The sequence below is a fragment of the Oncorhynchus gorbuscha genome, linkage group LG20 (assembly GCF_021184085.1).
Source record: "Oncorhynchus gorbuscha isolate QuinsamMale2020 ecotype Even-year linkage group LG20, OgorEven_v1.0, whole genome shotgun sequence".
NCBI classification, from domain to species: Eukaryota; Metazoa; Chordata; class Actinopteri; order Salmoniformes; family Salmonidae; genus Oncorhynchus; species Oncorhynchus gorbuscha.
In genome coordinates this window covers 42,737,548-42,754,195 of record NC_060192.1, presented here as the reverse complement: position 1 = coordinate 42,754,195, position 16,648 = coordinate 42,737,548, and the positions used below count along the sequence as shown (strand labels likewise).

The window sequence follows — 16,648 nt, the reverse complement described above, 5'->3', positions numbered from 1 at the left end:
TTATATGATCATCTTATTATCATGTTATATTATCATCTCATTATCATATTATCATCTTAGTATCATGTTACCGTAGTATCATTTTATCATAGTATTATATTATCATCTTAGTAGCATGTTATCGTAGTATCATTTTATCATAGTATTATATTATCATCTTAGTAGCATGTTATCGTAGTATTATATTATTGTCTTAGTACAATATTATCATCTTAGTATCATATTATAATCTTATTATCATATCATATTATCATCTTATTGTCATATTATTATCATAGTATCATCTTAATATATTACCATCTTATTATCATATAATATTATCATCTTATTATCATATTATATTATTATCTTATTATCATATCATTGCAGTATCATGTTATCATCTTAGTATCATGTTTACATTTACATTTACATTTACATTTAAGTCATTTAGCAGACGCTCTTATCCAGAGCGACTTACAAATTGGTGCATTCACCTTATGACATCCAATGGAACAACCACTTTACAATAGTGCATCTAAATATTTTAAGGGGGGGGGGGGTGAGAAGGATTACTTTATCCTATCCTAGGTATTCCTTAAAGAGGTGGGGTTTCAGGTGTCTCCGGAAGGTGGTGATTGACTCCGCTGTCCTGGCGTCGTGAGGGAGTTTGTTCCACCATTGGGGAGCCAGAGCAGCGAACAGTTTTGACTGAGCTGAGCGGGAACTGTACTTCCTCAGTGGTAGGGAGGCGAGCAGGCCAGAGGTGGATGAACGCAGTGCCCTTATTTGGGTGTAGGGCCTGATCAGAGCCTGGAGGTACTGAGGTGCCGTTCCCCTCACAGCTCCGTAGGCAAGCACCATGGTCTTGTAGCGGATGCGAGCTTCAACTGGAAGCCAGTGGAGAGAGCGGAGGAGCGGGGTGACGTGAGAAAACTTGGGAAGGTTGAACACTAGACGGGCTGCGGCGTTCTGGATGAGTTGTAGGGGTTTAATGGCACAGGCAGGGAGCCCAGCCAACAGCGAGTTGCAGTAATCCAGACGGGAGATGACAAGTGCCTGGATTAGGACCTGCGCCGCTTCCTGTGTGAGGCAGGGTCGTACTCTGCGGATGTTGTAGAGCATGAACCTACAGGAACGGGCCACCGCCTTGATGTTAGTTGAGAACGACAGTTTGTTGTCCAGGATCACGCCAAGGTTCTTAGCGCTCTGGGAGGAGGACACAATGGAGTTGTCAACCGTGATGGCGAGATCATGGAACGGGCAGTCCTTCCCCGGGAGGAAGAGCAGCTCCGTCTTGCCGAAGTTCAGCTTGAGGTGGTGATCCGTCATCCACACTGATATGTCTGCCAGACATGCAGAGATGCGATTCGCCACCCGGTCATCAGAAGGGGGAAAGGAGAAGATTAATTGTGTGTCGTCTGCATAGCAATGATAGGAGAGACCATGTGAGGTTATGACAGAGCCAAGTGACTTGGTGTATAGCGAGAATAGGAGAGGGCCTAGAACAGAGCCCTGGGGGACACCAGTGGTGAGAGCGCGTGGTGAGGAGACAGATTCTCGCCACGCCACCTGGTAGGAGCGACCTGTCAGGTAGGACGCAATCCAAGCGTGGGCCGCGCCGGAGATGCCCAACTCGGAGAGGGTGGAGAGGAGGATCTGATGGTTCACAGTATCGAAGGCAGCCGATAGGTCTAGAAGGATGAGAGCAGAGGAGAGAGAGTTAGCTTTAGCGGTGCGGAGCGCCTCCGTGATACAGAGAAGAGCAGTCTCAGTTGAATGACTAGTCTTGAAACCTGACTGATTTGGATCAAGAAGGTCATTCTGAGAGAGATAGCGGGAGAGCTGACCAAGGACGGCACGTTCAAGAGTTTTGGAGAGAAAAGAAAGAAGGGATACTGGTCTGTAGTTGTTGACATCGGAGGGATCGAGTGTAGGTTTTTTCAGAAGGGGTGCAACTCTCGCTCTCTTGAAGACGGAAGGGACGTAGCCAGCGGTCAGGGATAAGTTGATGAGCGAGGTGAGGTAAGGGAGAAGGTCTCCGGAAATGGTCTGGAGAAGAGAGGAGGGGATAGGGTCGAGCGGGCAGGTTGTTGGGCGGCCGGCCGTCACAAGACGCGAGATTTCATCTGGAGAGAGAGGGGAGAAAGAGGTCAGAGCACAGGGTAGGGCAGTGTGAGCAGAACCAGCGGTGTTGTTTGACTTAGCAAACGAGGATCGGATGTCGTCGATCTTCTTTTCAAAATGGTTGACGAAGTCATCTGCAGAGAGGGAGGAGGGGGGAGGGGGAGGAGGATTCAGGAGGGAGGAGAATGTGGCAAAGAGCTTCCTAGGGTTAGAGGCAGATGCTTGGAATTTAGAGTGGTAGAAAGTGGCTTTAGCAGCAGAGGCAGAGGAGGAAAATGTAGAGAGGAGGGAGTGAAAGGATGCCAGGTCCGCAGGGAGGCGAGTTTTCCTCCATTTCCGCTCGGCCTTCCGGAGCCCTGTTCTGTGAGCTCGCATTGAGTCGTCAAGCCACGGAGCGGGAGGGGAGGACCGAGCCGGCCTGGAAGATAGGGGACATAGAGAGTCAAAGGATGCAGAAAGGGAGGAGAGGAGGGTTGAGGAGGCAGAATCAGGAGATAGGTTGGAGAAGGTTTGAGCAGAGGGAAGAGATGATAGGATGGAAGAGGAGAGAGTAGCGGGGGAGAGAGAGCGAAGGTTGGGACGGCGCGATACCATCCGAGTAGGGGCAGTGTGGGAAGTGTTGGATGAGAGCGAGAGGGAAAAGGATACAAGGTAGTGGTCGGAGACTTGGAGGGGAGTTGCAATGAGGTTAGTGGAAGAACAGCATCTAGTAAAGATGAGGTCGAGCGTATTGCCTGCCTTGTGAGTAGGGGGAAGGTGAGAGGGTGAGGTCAAAAGAGGAGAGGAGTGGAAAGAAGGAGGCAGAGAGGAATGAGTCAAAGGTAGACGTGGGGAGGTTAAAGTCGCCCAGAACTGTGAGAGGTGAGCCGTCCTCAGGAAAGGAGCTTATCAAGGCATCAAGCTCATTGATGAACTCTCCGAGGGGACCTGGAGGGCGATAAATGATAAGGATGTTAAGCTTGAAAGGGCTGGTAACTGTGACAGCATGAAATTCAAAGGAGGCGATAGACAGATGGGTAAGGGGAGAAAGAGAGAATGACCACATGGGAGAGATAAGGATCCCTATGCCACCACCCCGCTGACCAGAAGCTCTCGGGGTGTGCGAGAACACGTGGGCGGACGAAGAGAGAGCAGTAGGAGTAGCAGTGTTATCTGTGGTGATCCATGTTTCTGTCAGTGCCAAGAAGTCGAGGGACTGGAGGGAGGCATAGGCTGAGATGAACTCTGCCTTGTTGGCTGCAGATCGGCAGTTCCAGAGGCTACCGGAGACCTGGAACTCCACGTGGGTCGTGCGCGCTGGGACCACCAGATTAGGGTGGCAGCGGCCACGCGGTTTGGAGCGTTTGTATGGTCTGTGCAGAGAGGAGAGAACAGGGATAGACAGACACATAGTTGACAGGCTACAGAAGAGGCTACGCTAATGCAAGGAGATTGGAATGACAAGTGGACTACACGTCTCGAATGTTCAGAAAGTTAAGCTTATGTAGCAAGAATCTTATTGACTAAAATTATTAAAAATGATACAGTACTGCTGAAGTAGGCTAGCTGGCAGTGGCTGCGTTGTTGACTTTGTAGGCTAGCTGACAGTGGCTGCGTTGTTGACACTACACTAATCAAGTCGTTCCGTTGAGTGTAGTAGTTTCTACAGTGCTGCTATTCGGGGGCTAGCTGGCTAGCTAGCAGTGTTGATTACGTTACGTTGCGTTAAAAGAACGACAATAGCTGGCTAGCTAACCTAGAAAATCGCTCTAGACTACACAATTATCTTTGATACACAGACGGCTATGTAGCTAGCTACGATCAAACAAATCAAACCGTTTGTGCTGTAATGAAATGAAATGAAAAATGTGATACTACCTGTGGAGCGAAGCGGAATGCGACCGGGTTGTTGAGTGCGGAAGTTCTATTCAGTAGACGTTGGCTAGCTGTTGGCTAGCTAGCAGTGTCTCCTACGTTAAGGAAGACAAATAGCTGGCTAGCTAACCTCGGTAAATTAAGATAATCACTCTAAGACTACACGCTCTAAACTACACAATTATCTTGGATACGAAGACAGCAAAGACAACTATGTAGCTAGCTAACACTACACTAATCAAGTCGTTCAGTTGAGTGTAATAGTTTCTACAGTGCTGCTATTCGGTAGACGGTGGACGTTTGCTAGCTGGCTAGCTGCTGGGCAGATAGCAGTGTAGACTACGTTAGGACGACGAAATACGAAGTTGCAATAGAAGTGCTGACTGTTTCACTTTGTTGTCCTCTTTCTTTTCCTTTTTCTTCTGTCCTTCTTTTGTCCTTATTTTGTCTTCCTTTCTTCTGTTAACTAGATATTTTTTGTTGTTATTCTTTGTAAGCTAGCTAGCTTCTTCCAGGAGAGTCCCTAGCAACTGCTTAGCAACAAGTAAACAATTCTGCTAGCAATTCACCTAGCTAAGATAACTGTACAATTTTATGAAAAAAAATAGTTAATTTTTCAAAAGCCTGTCTTGTTTAGTTTGTTCCTTGTTTTGTCTTCTATTGAGTCTTGCAGTTTTCTCTTGATTTTTTCGATGTACTTCACTCTAAAAAAACATTTAAATCTCAATAAATACAGGAGCTCATTTTTCAGCAGCTGCTCAATTTAGAACTCCGGAATTTCAAGATGTTATCATCTTTGTATTATATTATCATCTTAGTATCATGTTATCATCTTTGTTTTATATCATCATCTTAGTATCATGTTATCATCTTTGTATTATATCATCATCTTAGTATCATGTTATCATCTTTGTATTATATTATCATCTTAGTATCATGTTATCATCTTTGTATTATATCATCATCTTAGTATCATGTTATCATCTTTGTATTATATTATCATCTTAGTATCATGTTATCATCTTTGTATTATATTATCATCTTAGTATCATGTTATCATCTTTGTATTATATTATCAACATGCTATGAGTGAAATGCTTACGGCACCTTAACCGGGATTGCAGTGATAAAGAATATTGAGAAATATATACACGGGGTACCGGTACCGAGTCAATGAGTAATGATAACTCTGCTATATACCCGGGGTACCAGTACTGAGTAATGATAACTCTGCTATATACACGGAGTACCGGTACCGAGTCAATGAGTAATGATAACTCTGCTATATACACGGGGTACCAGTACTGAGTAATGATAACTCTGCTATATACACAGGGTACCGGTACCGAGCCCATGAGTAATGATAACTCTGCTATATACACGGGGTACCGGTACTGAGTAATGATAACTCTGCTATATACACGGGGTACCGGTACCGAGCCCATGAGTAATGATAACTCTGCTATATACACGGGATACCGGTACTGAGTAATGATAACTCTGCTATATACACAGGGTACCAGTACTGAGTAATGATAACTCTGCTATATACACGGGGTACCAGTACTGAGTAATGATAACTCTGCTATATACACGGGGTACCAGTACTGAGTAATGATAACTCTGCTATATACACGGGGTACCGGTACCGAGTCACTGAGTAATGATAACTCTGCTATATACACGGGGTACCGGTACCGAGCCCATGAGTAATGATAACTCTGCTATATACACGGGGTACCAGTACTGAGTAATGATAACTCTGCTATATACACGGGGTACCGGTACCGAGCCCATGAGTAATGATAACTCTGCTATATACATGGGGTACCGGTACTGAGTAATGATAACTCTGCTATATACACAGGGTACCAGTACTGAGTAATGATAACTCTGCTATATACACGGGGTACCAGTACTGAGTAATGATAACTCTGCTATATACACGGGGTACCGGTACCGAGTCACTGAGTAATGATAACTCTGCTATATACACGGGGTACCGGTACCGAGTAATGATAACTCTGCTATATACACAGGGTACCAGTACTGAGTAATGATAACTCTGCTATATACACGGGGTACCAGTACTGAGTAATGATAACTCTGCTATATACACGGGGTACCAGTACTGAGTAATGATAACTCTGCTATATACACGGGGTACTGGTACCGAGTCAATGAGTAATGATAACTCTGCTATATACACGGGGTACCGCCCGAGCCCATGAGTAATGATAACTCTGCTATATACACGGGTACTGGTACCGAGTCAATGAGTAATGATAACTCTGCTATATACACGGGGTACCGGTACCGAGTCACTGAGTAATGATAACTCTGCTATATACACGGGGTACCAGTACTGAGTAATGATAACTCTGCTATATACACAGGGTACCAGTACTGAGTAATGATAACTATGCTATATACACGGGGTACCAGTACTGAGTAATGATAACTCTGCTATATACACGGGGTACCAGTACTGAGTAATGATAACTCTGCTATATACACGGGGTACTGGTACCGAGTCAATGAGTAATGATAACTCTGCTATATACACGGGGTACCGGTACCGAGCCCATGAGTAATGATAACTCTGCTATATACACGGGGTACTGGTACCGAGTCACTGAGTAATGATAACTCTGCTATATACACGGGGTACCGGTACCGAGTCACTGAGTAATGATAACTCTGCTATATACACGGGGTACCGGTACCGAGTCGATGTGCCGGGGTACGAGGTCATTCAGGTTGATATGTACAAATAACTAGGAATAAAGGGCCAGATAATCACCAGCAGTAGGATAAGAGCGTCTGCTAAATGACTGAAATGTAATGTAAATGTAGTAGCGTAAGTGATGAGGAAAAGAAAGTTAGTGTAAAAGGTTCAATGCAGATAGTTAAATAACTAACTAACCAATAGCTACCCTGCTTAACTATGTTATTTAGCAGTCTTGTGGCTTGGGGGTAGAAGCTGTTCAGGGTCCTGTTGGTTCCAGACTTGGGGCAGTGCTACCGCTTGCCACGTGATAGCGGAGAGAACAAACTATTGCTTGGGTGGCTGGGAGTCTTTGACAATTTTTTAGGGCCTTCCTCTGACATGGCCTGATATAGAGGTCCTGGATGGCAGGGAGCTCGGCCCGAGTGATGTACTGGGCCGCACTCATTACCCTCTGTAGTGCCTTGCGGTCGGATGCCAAGCCATGCTGCCACCACCATGCTGTGGGGATGTTTTTCATCGTCAGGGACTGGGAAACTGGTCAGAATTGAAGGAATGATGGATAGTGCTAAATACTAATATAATTCAAGTGGTAGGCATGTTGTGTATATCAAATGTTGTGTAAATCAAATGATACCAATCCCCCAAAAATCCATTTTAATTCCAGGCTGTGAGGCAACAAAATAGGAAAATACTTTCACAAGCCTCTGTATTTCCGCAATAGATGGGTAAACTGGGGAGTTGTTCCTAGCCAATAGATGGGTAAACTTGTCATGCAGGTGAAAGAGGACCCAAACGCGACTTAACAGAAACAGAGTTTATTAAAGTCCAAAACGGAATAACAGAAATCCCCTAGACTTGTAGAGGGGAAACAACTGGAGAAGCGGCCACAGACTGCAGGTCGCTTCGGGTAGGCGCAGGCCGTAGTCGACTGAGACACCTGCTCACACGCAGCATCTGATGAAGGCACAAAACACGACAGGACAGGGTGATACACAATCACGGCAAAAACACGACAGGACAGGGCGAAACGCAATCACAGCATGGTGAATACAATACAAGGAACCGACGGAACAGGAACGGATCACAAAGGAATAAATAGGGACTCTAATCAGGGGAAAGGATCGGGAACAGGTGTGGGAAGACTAAATGATGATTAGGGGAATAGGAACAGCTGGGAGCAGGAACGGAACGACAGAGAGAAGAGAGAGCGAGAGAGTGAGAGAGGGAGGGGGAGAGAGAGGGATAGAAGGAGGGAAAGAACCAAACAAGACCAGCAGAGGGAAACGAATAGCATGGGGAGCACAGGGACAAGACATGACAATAAATGACAAACATGACAGTACCCCCCACTCACCGAGCGCCTCCTGGCGCACTCGAGGAGGAATCCTGGCGGCAACGGAGGAAATCATCGATGAGCGAACGGTCCAGCACGTCCCGAGACGGAACCCAACTCCTCTCCTCAGGACCGTAACCCTCCCAATCCACTAGGTATTGGTGACCCCGTCCCCGAGAACGCATGTCCATAATCTTATGTACCTTGTAAATAGGTGCGCTCGACAAGGACGGGAGGGGGAGGGAAGACGAACGGGGGTGCGAAGAAAGGGCTTAACACAGGAGACATGGAAGACAGGATGGACGCGACGAAGATGTCGCGGAAGAAGCAGTCGCACAGCGACAGGATTGACGACCTGGGAGACACGGAACGGACCAATGAACCGCGGAGTCAACTTACGAGAAGCTGTCGTAAGAGGAAGGTTGCGAGTGGAAAGCCACACTCTCTGGCCGCAACAATACCTTGGACTCTTAATCCTGCGTTTATTGGCGGCTCTCACCGTCTGTGCCCTGTAACGGCAAAGTGCAGACCTCACCCTCCTCCAGGTGCGCTCACAACGTTGGACAAACGCTTGAGCGGAGGGAACGCTGGACTCGGCAAGCTGGGATGAGAACAGAGGAGGCTGGTAACCCAGACTACTCTGAAACGGAGATAACCCGGTAGCAGACGAAGGAAGCGAATTGTGAGCGTATTCTGCCCAGGGGAGCTGTTCAGCCCAAGACGCAGGGTTTCTGAAAGAAAGGCTGCGTAGTATGCGACCAATCGTCTGATTGGCCCTCTCTGCTTGACCGTTAGACTGGGGATGAAACCCGGAGGAGAGACTGACGGACGCACCAATCAAACGACAAAACTCCCTCCAAAACTGTGACGTGAATTGCGGGCCTCTGTCTGAAACGGCGTCTAACGGGAGGCCATGAATTCTGAATACATTCTCAATAATGATTTGTGCCGTCTCCTTAGCGGAAGGAAGTTTAGCGAGGGGAATGAAATGTGCCGCCTTAGAGAACCTATCGACAACCGTCAGAATCACAGTCTTCCCCGCAGACAAAGGCAGACCGGTAATGAAGTCTAAGGCAATGTGAGACCATGGTCGAGAAGGAATGGGGAGCGGTCTGAGACGACCGGCAGGAGGAGAGTTACCCGACTTAGTCTGCGCGCAGTCCGAACAAGCAGCCACGAAACGGCGCGTGTCACGCTCCTGAGTCGGCCACCAAAAGCGCTGGCGAATAGACGCAAGAGTGCCTCGAACACCGGGATGACCCGCTAACTTGGCAGAGTGAGCCCACTGAAGAACAGCCAGACGAGTGGAAACAGGAACGAAAAGGAGGTTACTAGGACAAGCGCGCGGCGACGCAGTGTGCGTGAGTGCTTGCTTAACCTGTCTTTCAATTCCCCAGACTGTTAACCCGACAACACGCCCATAAGGAAGAATCCCCTCGGGATCAGTAGAAGCCACAGAAGAACTAAACAGACGGGATAAGGCATCAGGCTTGGTGTTCTTGCTACCCGGACGGTAAGAAATCACAAACTCGAAACGAGCGAAAAACAACGCCCAACGAGCTTGACGGGCATTAAGTCGTTTGGCAGAACGGATGTACTCAAGGTTCTTATGGTCTGTCCAAACGACAAAAGGAACGGTCGCCCCCTCCAACCACTGTCGCCATTCGCCTAGGGCTAAGCGGATGGCGAGCAGTTCACGGTTACCCACATCATAGTTGCGCTCAGATGGCGACAGGCGATGAGAAAAATAAGCGCAAGGATGAACCTTATCGTCAGACTGGAAGCGCTGGGATAGGATGGCTCCCACGCCTACCTCTGAAGCGTCAACCTCGACAATGAATTGTCTAGTGACGTCAGGAGTAACGAGGATAGGAGCGGACGTAAAGCGTTCTTTTAGAAGATCAAAAGCTCCCTGGGCGGAACCGGACCACTTAAAACACGTCTTGACAGAAGTAAGAGCTGTGAGAGGGGCAGCAACTTGACCGAAATTACGAATGAAACGCCGATAGAAATTAGCGAAACCTAAAAAGCGCTGCAACTCGACACGTGACCTTGGAACGGGCCAATCACTGACAGCTTGGACCTTAGCGGAATCCATCTGAATGCCTTCAGCGGAAATAACGGAACCGAGAAAAGTAACGGAGGAGACATGAAAAGAGCACTTCTCAGCCTTTACGTAGAGACAATTCTCTAAAAGGCGCTGTAGAACACGTCGAACGTGCTGAACATGAATCTCGAGTGACGGAGAAAAAATCAGGATATCGTCAAGATAGACAAAAACAAAAATGTTCAGCATGTCTCTCAGAACATCATTAACTAATGCCTGAAAAACAGCTGGCGCATTGGCGAGACCGAACGGCAGAACCCGGTACTCAAAATGCCCTAACGGAGTGTTAAACGCCGTTTTCCACTCGTCCCCCTCTCTGATGCGCACGAGATGGTAAGCGTTACGAAGGTCCAACTTAGTAAAGCACCTGGCTCCCTGCAGAATCTCGAAGGCTGATGACATAAGGGGAAGCGGATAACGATTCTTAACCGTTATGTCATTCAGCCCTCGATAATCCACGCAGGGGCGCAGAGTACCGTCCTTCTTTTTAACAAAAAAGAACCCCGCCCCGGCCGGAGAAGAAGAAGGCACTATGGTACCGGCGTCAAGAGACACAGACAAATAATCCTCGAGAGCCTTACGTTCGGGAGCCGACAGAGAGTATAGTCTACCTCGAGGAGGAGTGGTCCCCGGAAGGAGATCAATACTACAATCATACGACCGGTGAGGAGGAAGGGAGTTGGCTCGGGACCGACTGAAGACCGTGCGCAGATCATGATATTCCTCCGGCACTCCTGTCAAATCGCCAGGTTCCTCCTGAGAAGTAGGGACAGAAGAAACGGGAGGGATGGCAGACATTAAACACTTCACATGACAAGAAACGTTCCAGGATAGGATAGAATTACTAGACCAATTAATAGAAGGATTATGACATACTAGCCAGGGATGACCCAAAACAACAGGTGTAAACGGTGAACGGAAAATCAAAAAAGAAATAGTCTCACTGTGGTTACCAGATACTGTGAGAGTTAAAGGTAGTGTCTCAAATTTGATACTGGGAAGATGACTACCATCTAAGGCAAACATGGGCGTAGGCCTGTCTAACGGTCTGAAAGGAATGTTATGTTTCCGAGCCCATGCTTCGTCCATGAAACAACCCTCAGCCCCAGAGTCAATCAAAGCACTGCATGTAGCACCCGAACCGGTCCAGCGTAGATGGACCGACATAGTAGTACAAGATCTAGATGAAGGGACCTGAGTAGTAGCGCTCACCAGTAGCCCTCCGCTTACTGATGGGCTCTGGCCTCTTACTGGACATGAATTAACAAAATGTCCAGCCACTCCGCAATAGAGACACAGGCGGTTGGTGATCCTCCGTTCCCTCTCCTTATTCGAGATGCGAATCCCTCCCAGCTGCATGGGCTCAGTCTCAAAGCCAGAGGAGGGAGATGGTTGCGATGCGGAGCAGGGAAACACCGTTGATGCGAGCTCTCTTCCACGAGCCCGGTGACGAAGATCTACCCGTCGTTCTATGCGGATGGCGAGAGCAATCAAAGAATCCACATCTGATGGAACCTCCCGGGAGAGAATCTCATCCTTAACCACTGCGTGGAGTCCCTCCAGAAAACGAGCGAGCAGCGCCGGCTCGTTCCACTCACTAGAGGCAGCAAGAGTGCGAAACTCAATGGAATAATCCGTTATGGACCGTTCACCTTGGCATAAGGAAGCCAGGGCCCTAGAAGCCTCCCCACCAAAAACTGAACGGTCAAAAACCCGAATCATCTCCTCTTTAAAGTTCTGGAAATCGTTAGAGCAATCAGCCCTTGCCTCCCAGATAGCTGTGCCCCATTCTCGAGCCCGGCCAGTAAGGAGCGAAATGACGTAAGCAACCCGAGCTCTCTCTCTAGAGTATGTGTTGGGTTGGAGAGAGAACACAATCTCACACTGCGTGAGAAAGGAGCGGCACTCAGTGGGCTGCCCGGAGTAGCAAGGTGGGTTATTAACCCTAGGTTCTGGAGGCTCGGCAGGCCAGGAAGTAACAGGTGGCACGAGACGTAGACTCTGGAACTGTCCAGAGAGGTCGGAAACCTGAGCGGCCAGGTTTTCCACGGCATGGCGAGCAGCAGACAATTCCTGCTCGTGTCTGCCGAGCATGGCTCCTTGGATCTCGACGGCAGTGTAACGAGCGTCTGAAGTCGCTGGGTCCATTCCTTGGTCGGTTCCTTCTGTCATGCAGGTGAAAGAGGACCCAAACGCGACTTAACAGAAACAGAGTTTATTAAAGTCCAAAACGGAATAACAGAAATCCCCTAGACTTGTAGAGGGGAAACAACTGGAGAAGCGGCCACAGACTGCAGGTCGCTTCGGGTAGGCGCAGGCCGTAGTCGACTGAGACACCTGCTCACACGCAGCATCTGATGAAGGCACAAAACACGACAGGACAGGGTGATACACAATCACGGCAAAAACACGACAGGACAGGGCGAAACGCAATCACAGCATGGTGAATACAATACAAGGAACCGACGGAACAGGAACGGATCACAAAGGAATAAATAGGGACTCTAATCAGGGGAAAGGATCGGGAACAGGTGTGGGAAGACTAAATGATGATTAGGGGAATAGGAACAGCTGGGAGCAGGAACGGAACGACAGAGAGAAGAGAGAGCGAGAGAGTGAGAGAGGGAGGGGGAGAGAGAGGGATAGAAGGAGGGAAAGAACCAAACAAGACCAGCAGAGGGAAACGAATAGCATGGGGAGCACAGGGACAAGACATGACAATAAATGACAAACATGACAAAACTAGGGAGTTGTTCCTAGCCAATAGATGGGTAAACTAGGGAGTTGTTCCTAGCCAATAGATGGGTAAACTAGGGGAGTTGTTCCTAGCCAATAGATGGGTAAACTAGGGAGTTGTTCCTAGCCAATAGATGGGTAAACTAGGGAGTTGTTCCTAGCCAATAGATGGGTAAACTAGGGGAGTTGTTCCTCGCCAATAGATGGGTAAACTAGGGAGTTGTTCCTAGCCAATAGATGGGTAAACTAGGGAGTTGGAGTTGTTCCTAGCCAATAGATGGGTAAACTAGGGAGTTGTTCCTAGCCAATAGATGGGTAAACTAGGGAGTTGTTCCTAGCCAATAGATGGGTAAACTAGGGAGTTGTTCCTAGCCAATAGATGGGTAAACTAGGGAGTTGTTCCTAGCCAATAGATGGGTAAACTAGGGGAGTTGTTCCTAGCCAATAGATGGGTAAACTAGGGAGTTGTTCCTAGCCAATAGATGGGTAAACTAGGGAGTTGTTCCTAGCCAATAGATGGGTAAACTAGGGAGTTGTTCCTAGTCAATAGATGGGTAAACTAGGGAGTTGTTCCTAGCCAATAGATGGGTAAACTAGGGGAGTTGTTCCTAGCCAATAGATGGGTAAACTAGGGAGTTGTTCCTAGCCAATAGATGGGTAAACTAGGGGAGTTGTTCCTAGCCAATAGATGGGTAAACTAGGGAGTTGTTCCTAGCCAATAGATGGATAAACTAGGGAGTTTTTCCTAGCCACCGTGCTTCTACACCTGCATTGCTTGCTGTTTGGGGTTTTAGGCTGGGTTTCTGTACAGCACTTTGAGATATCAGCTGATGTGAGAAGGTCTTTATAAATACATTAGATTTGATTAAACACTCACACAATGGGGTGTAAATGGCATTTACCCTTAACTATGCCACTGTCCTCCTCTTCCTCCCCCTCTTCCCCCTCCTCATCTCTTACTTCTCCTCTTGTTCCTCCTCCTCCTCCTCCTCCTTTCCCCCTCCTCTTCCTCCTTTCCCCCTCCTCATCTCTTACTTCTCCTCTTGTTCCTCCTCCTCCTTTCCCCCTCCTCCTCCTCTTCCTTTCCTCCTCTTTTTTCCAGGTCACCTACAGCTTGGGTCCTCCACTTAACCAGATCCAGGAGAACAGACCAGACCGCACCTCAGCCGGTTCCTCATTTGGTATTACTGGTACCAGTACTGGTTCAACAAGTTCTTCTGGTACCGGACCAGTGTTTTCCATTGACAGTAAAACGGGCTGGATCACAACCCTGTCGGTTCTGGACCATGAGGCTGGACCCAGCTACACCTTCGTGGTGGTGTCTTCAGACCTGGGGGAGCTGCTACAGCTATCCTCTACCACTGTTGTCACGGTGAGGGCAGGGGGATGTGTGTGTGTGGGGGGGGGGGGGTGTCTGTTGTCACGGTGAGGGCAGGGGGATGTGTGTGTGGGGGGGGGTGTCTGTCGTCACGGTGAGGGCAGGGGGATGTGTGTGTGTGGGGGGGTGTCTGTTGTCACGGTGAGGGCAGGGGGATGTGTGTGTGTGGGGGGGGGTGTCTGTCGTCACGGTGAGGGCAGGGGGGATGTGTGTGTGTGGGGGGGGTGTCTGTCGTCACGGTGAGGGCAGGGGGATGTGTGTGTGTGTGGGGGGGTGTCTGTTGTCACGGTGAGGGCAGGGGGATGTGTGTGTGTGTGTGGGGGGGTGTCTGTCGTCACGGTGAGGGCAGGGGGGATGTGTGTGTGTGTGGGGGGGTGTCTGTTGTCACGGTGAGGGCAGGGGGATGTGTGTGTGTGTGTGTGTGTGGGGTGTCTGTCGTCACGGTGAGGGCAGGGGGATGTGTGTGTGTGGGGGGGGGGGTCCGTGTGTACGGGGTTTTAGTGTCTGTGTGTAGGGGGGGTAATAGTGTCTGTTTGTAGGGGGATATTAGTGTCTGTTTGTAGGGGGGGCTAATAGTGTCTGTTTGTGGGGGTATTAGTGTCTGTGTCAACAGTCTAAACCAACCCTGTCTGTTTTTCCACATGTAGCCCCCTAATCGTTTTGTTACTAAACAACCAAACTGTCTATAGCAGAACTACAATGGTCAAATACTTAAATACATTTCCAGAAATTCTGATAATTTTCTTGCCTTTTGCAAAACTTTAAAAACAAAGGTCATCAGTGAATAACAAATTCAATTTACTTATTTTTTTTTCCACAGAATATTAACACATTGTTTTCATCAGAAGATATTGTGTTCAGTTTTTCCAGCAATCAGTAAAAACCAGTGCACTAAAGTCTAAACCATCAGTATCAAGCACAATATAAGAGACGATCTACGCAATGGGGACGATCACATTTTAATGATTTTTTACGATATTGAGGAGATGCAGAGAATGAAGTTCTGTTACTTCTAAAGTGTCTTTGGGTTGTGACCTTCCATTAAAAAGCGTTGCTTTGGTGTGGATTAAGGTCTATGCATTCCTATCAGTTGTGTTCCCCAATGGTGTGGATTAAGGTCTATGCATTCCTATCAGTTGTGTTCCCCAATGGTGTGGATTAAGGTCTATGCATTCCTATCAGTTGTGTTCCCCAATAGTGTGGATTAAGGTCTATGCATTCCTATCAGTTGTGTTCCCCAATGGTGTGGATTAAGGTCTATGCATTCCTATCAGTTGTGTTCCCCAATGGTGTGGATTAAGGTCTATGCATTCCTATCAGTTGTGTTCCCCAATGGTGTGGATTAAGGTCTATGCATTCCTATCAGTTGTGTTCCCCAATGGTGTGGATTAAGGTCTATGCATTCCTATCAGTTGTGTTCCCCAATGGTGTGGATTAAAGCCTATGCATTCCTATCAGTTGTGTTCCCCACTGGTGTGGATTAAGGTCTATGCATTCCTATCAGTTGTGTTCCCCACTGGTGTGGATTAAGGTCTATGCATTCCTATCAGTTGTGTTCCACACTGGTGTGGATTAAGGTCTATGCATTCCTATCAGTTGTGTTCCCCAATAGTGTGGATTAAGGTCTATGCATTCCTATCAGTTGTGTTCCCCAATAGTGTGGATTAAGGTCTATGCATTCCTATCAGTTGTGTTCCCCACTGGTGTGGATTAAGGCCTATGCATTCCTATCAGTTGTGTTCCCCACTGGTGTGGATTAAGGCCTATGCATTCCTATCAGTTGTGTTCCCCACTGGTGTGGATTAAGGTCTATGCATTCCTATCAGTTGTGTTCCCCACTGGTGTGGATTAAGGTCTATGCATTCCTATCAGTTGTGTTCCCCACTGGTGTGGATTAAGGTCTATGCATTCCTATCAGTTGTGTTCCCCACTGGTGTGGATTAAGGTCTATGCATTCCTATCAGTTGTGTTCCCCACTGGTGTGGATTAAGGTCTATGCATTCCTATCAGTTGTGTTCCCCACTGGTGTGGATTAAGGCCTATGCATTCCTATCAGTTGTGTTCCCCACTGGTGTGGATTAAGGTCTATGCATTCCTATCAGTTGTGTTCCCCACTGGTGTGGATTAAGGTCTATGCATTCCTATCAGTTGTGTTCCCCACTGGTGTGGATTAAGGCCTATGCATTCCTATCAGTTGTGTTCCCCAATGGTGTGGATTAAGGTCTATGCATTCCTATCAGTTGTGTTCCCCACTGGTGTGGATTAAGGCCTATGCATTCCTATCAGTTGTGTTCCCCACTGGTGTGGATTAAGGTCTATGCATTCCTATCAGTTGTGTTCCCCACTGGTGTGGATTAAGGTCTATGCATTCCTATCAGTTGTGTTCCCCACTGGTGTGGATTA

At 47.9% G+C, this 16,648-nt stretch overlaps 1 protein-coding gene across 1 annotated transcript in view; it reads left to right on the top strand.

The window, feature by feature from the left end:
• Positions 1-16,648, top strand: part of LOC124006919 (protocadherin Fat 3-like) — a 272,695-nt gene that overhangs the window by 216,599 nt on the left and 39,448 nt on the right. The window contains exon 47 of the mRNA XM_046317109.1: positions 13,970-14,239. Within this exon, the coding sequence (XP_046173065.1) occupies positions 13,970-14,239 (270 nt within the window). The remainder of the gene's footprint in view (positions 1-13,969; positions 14,240-16,648) is intronic.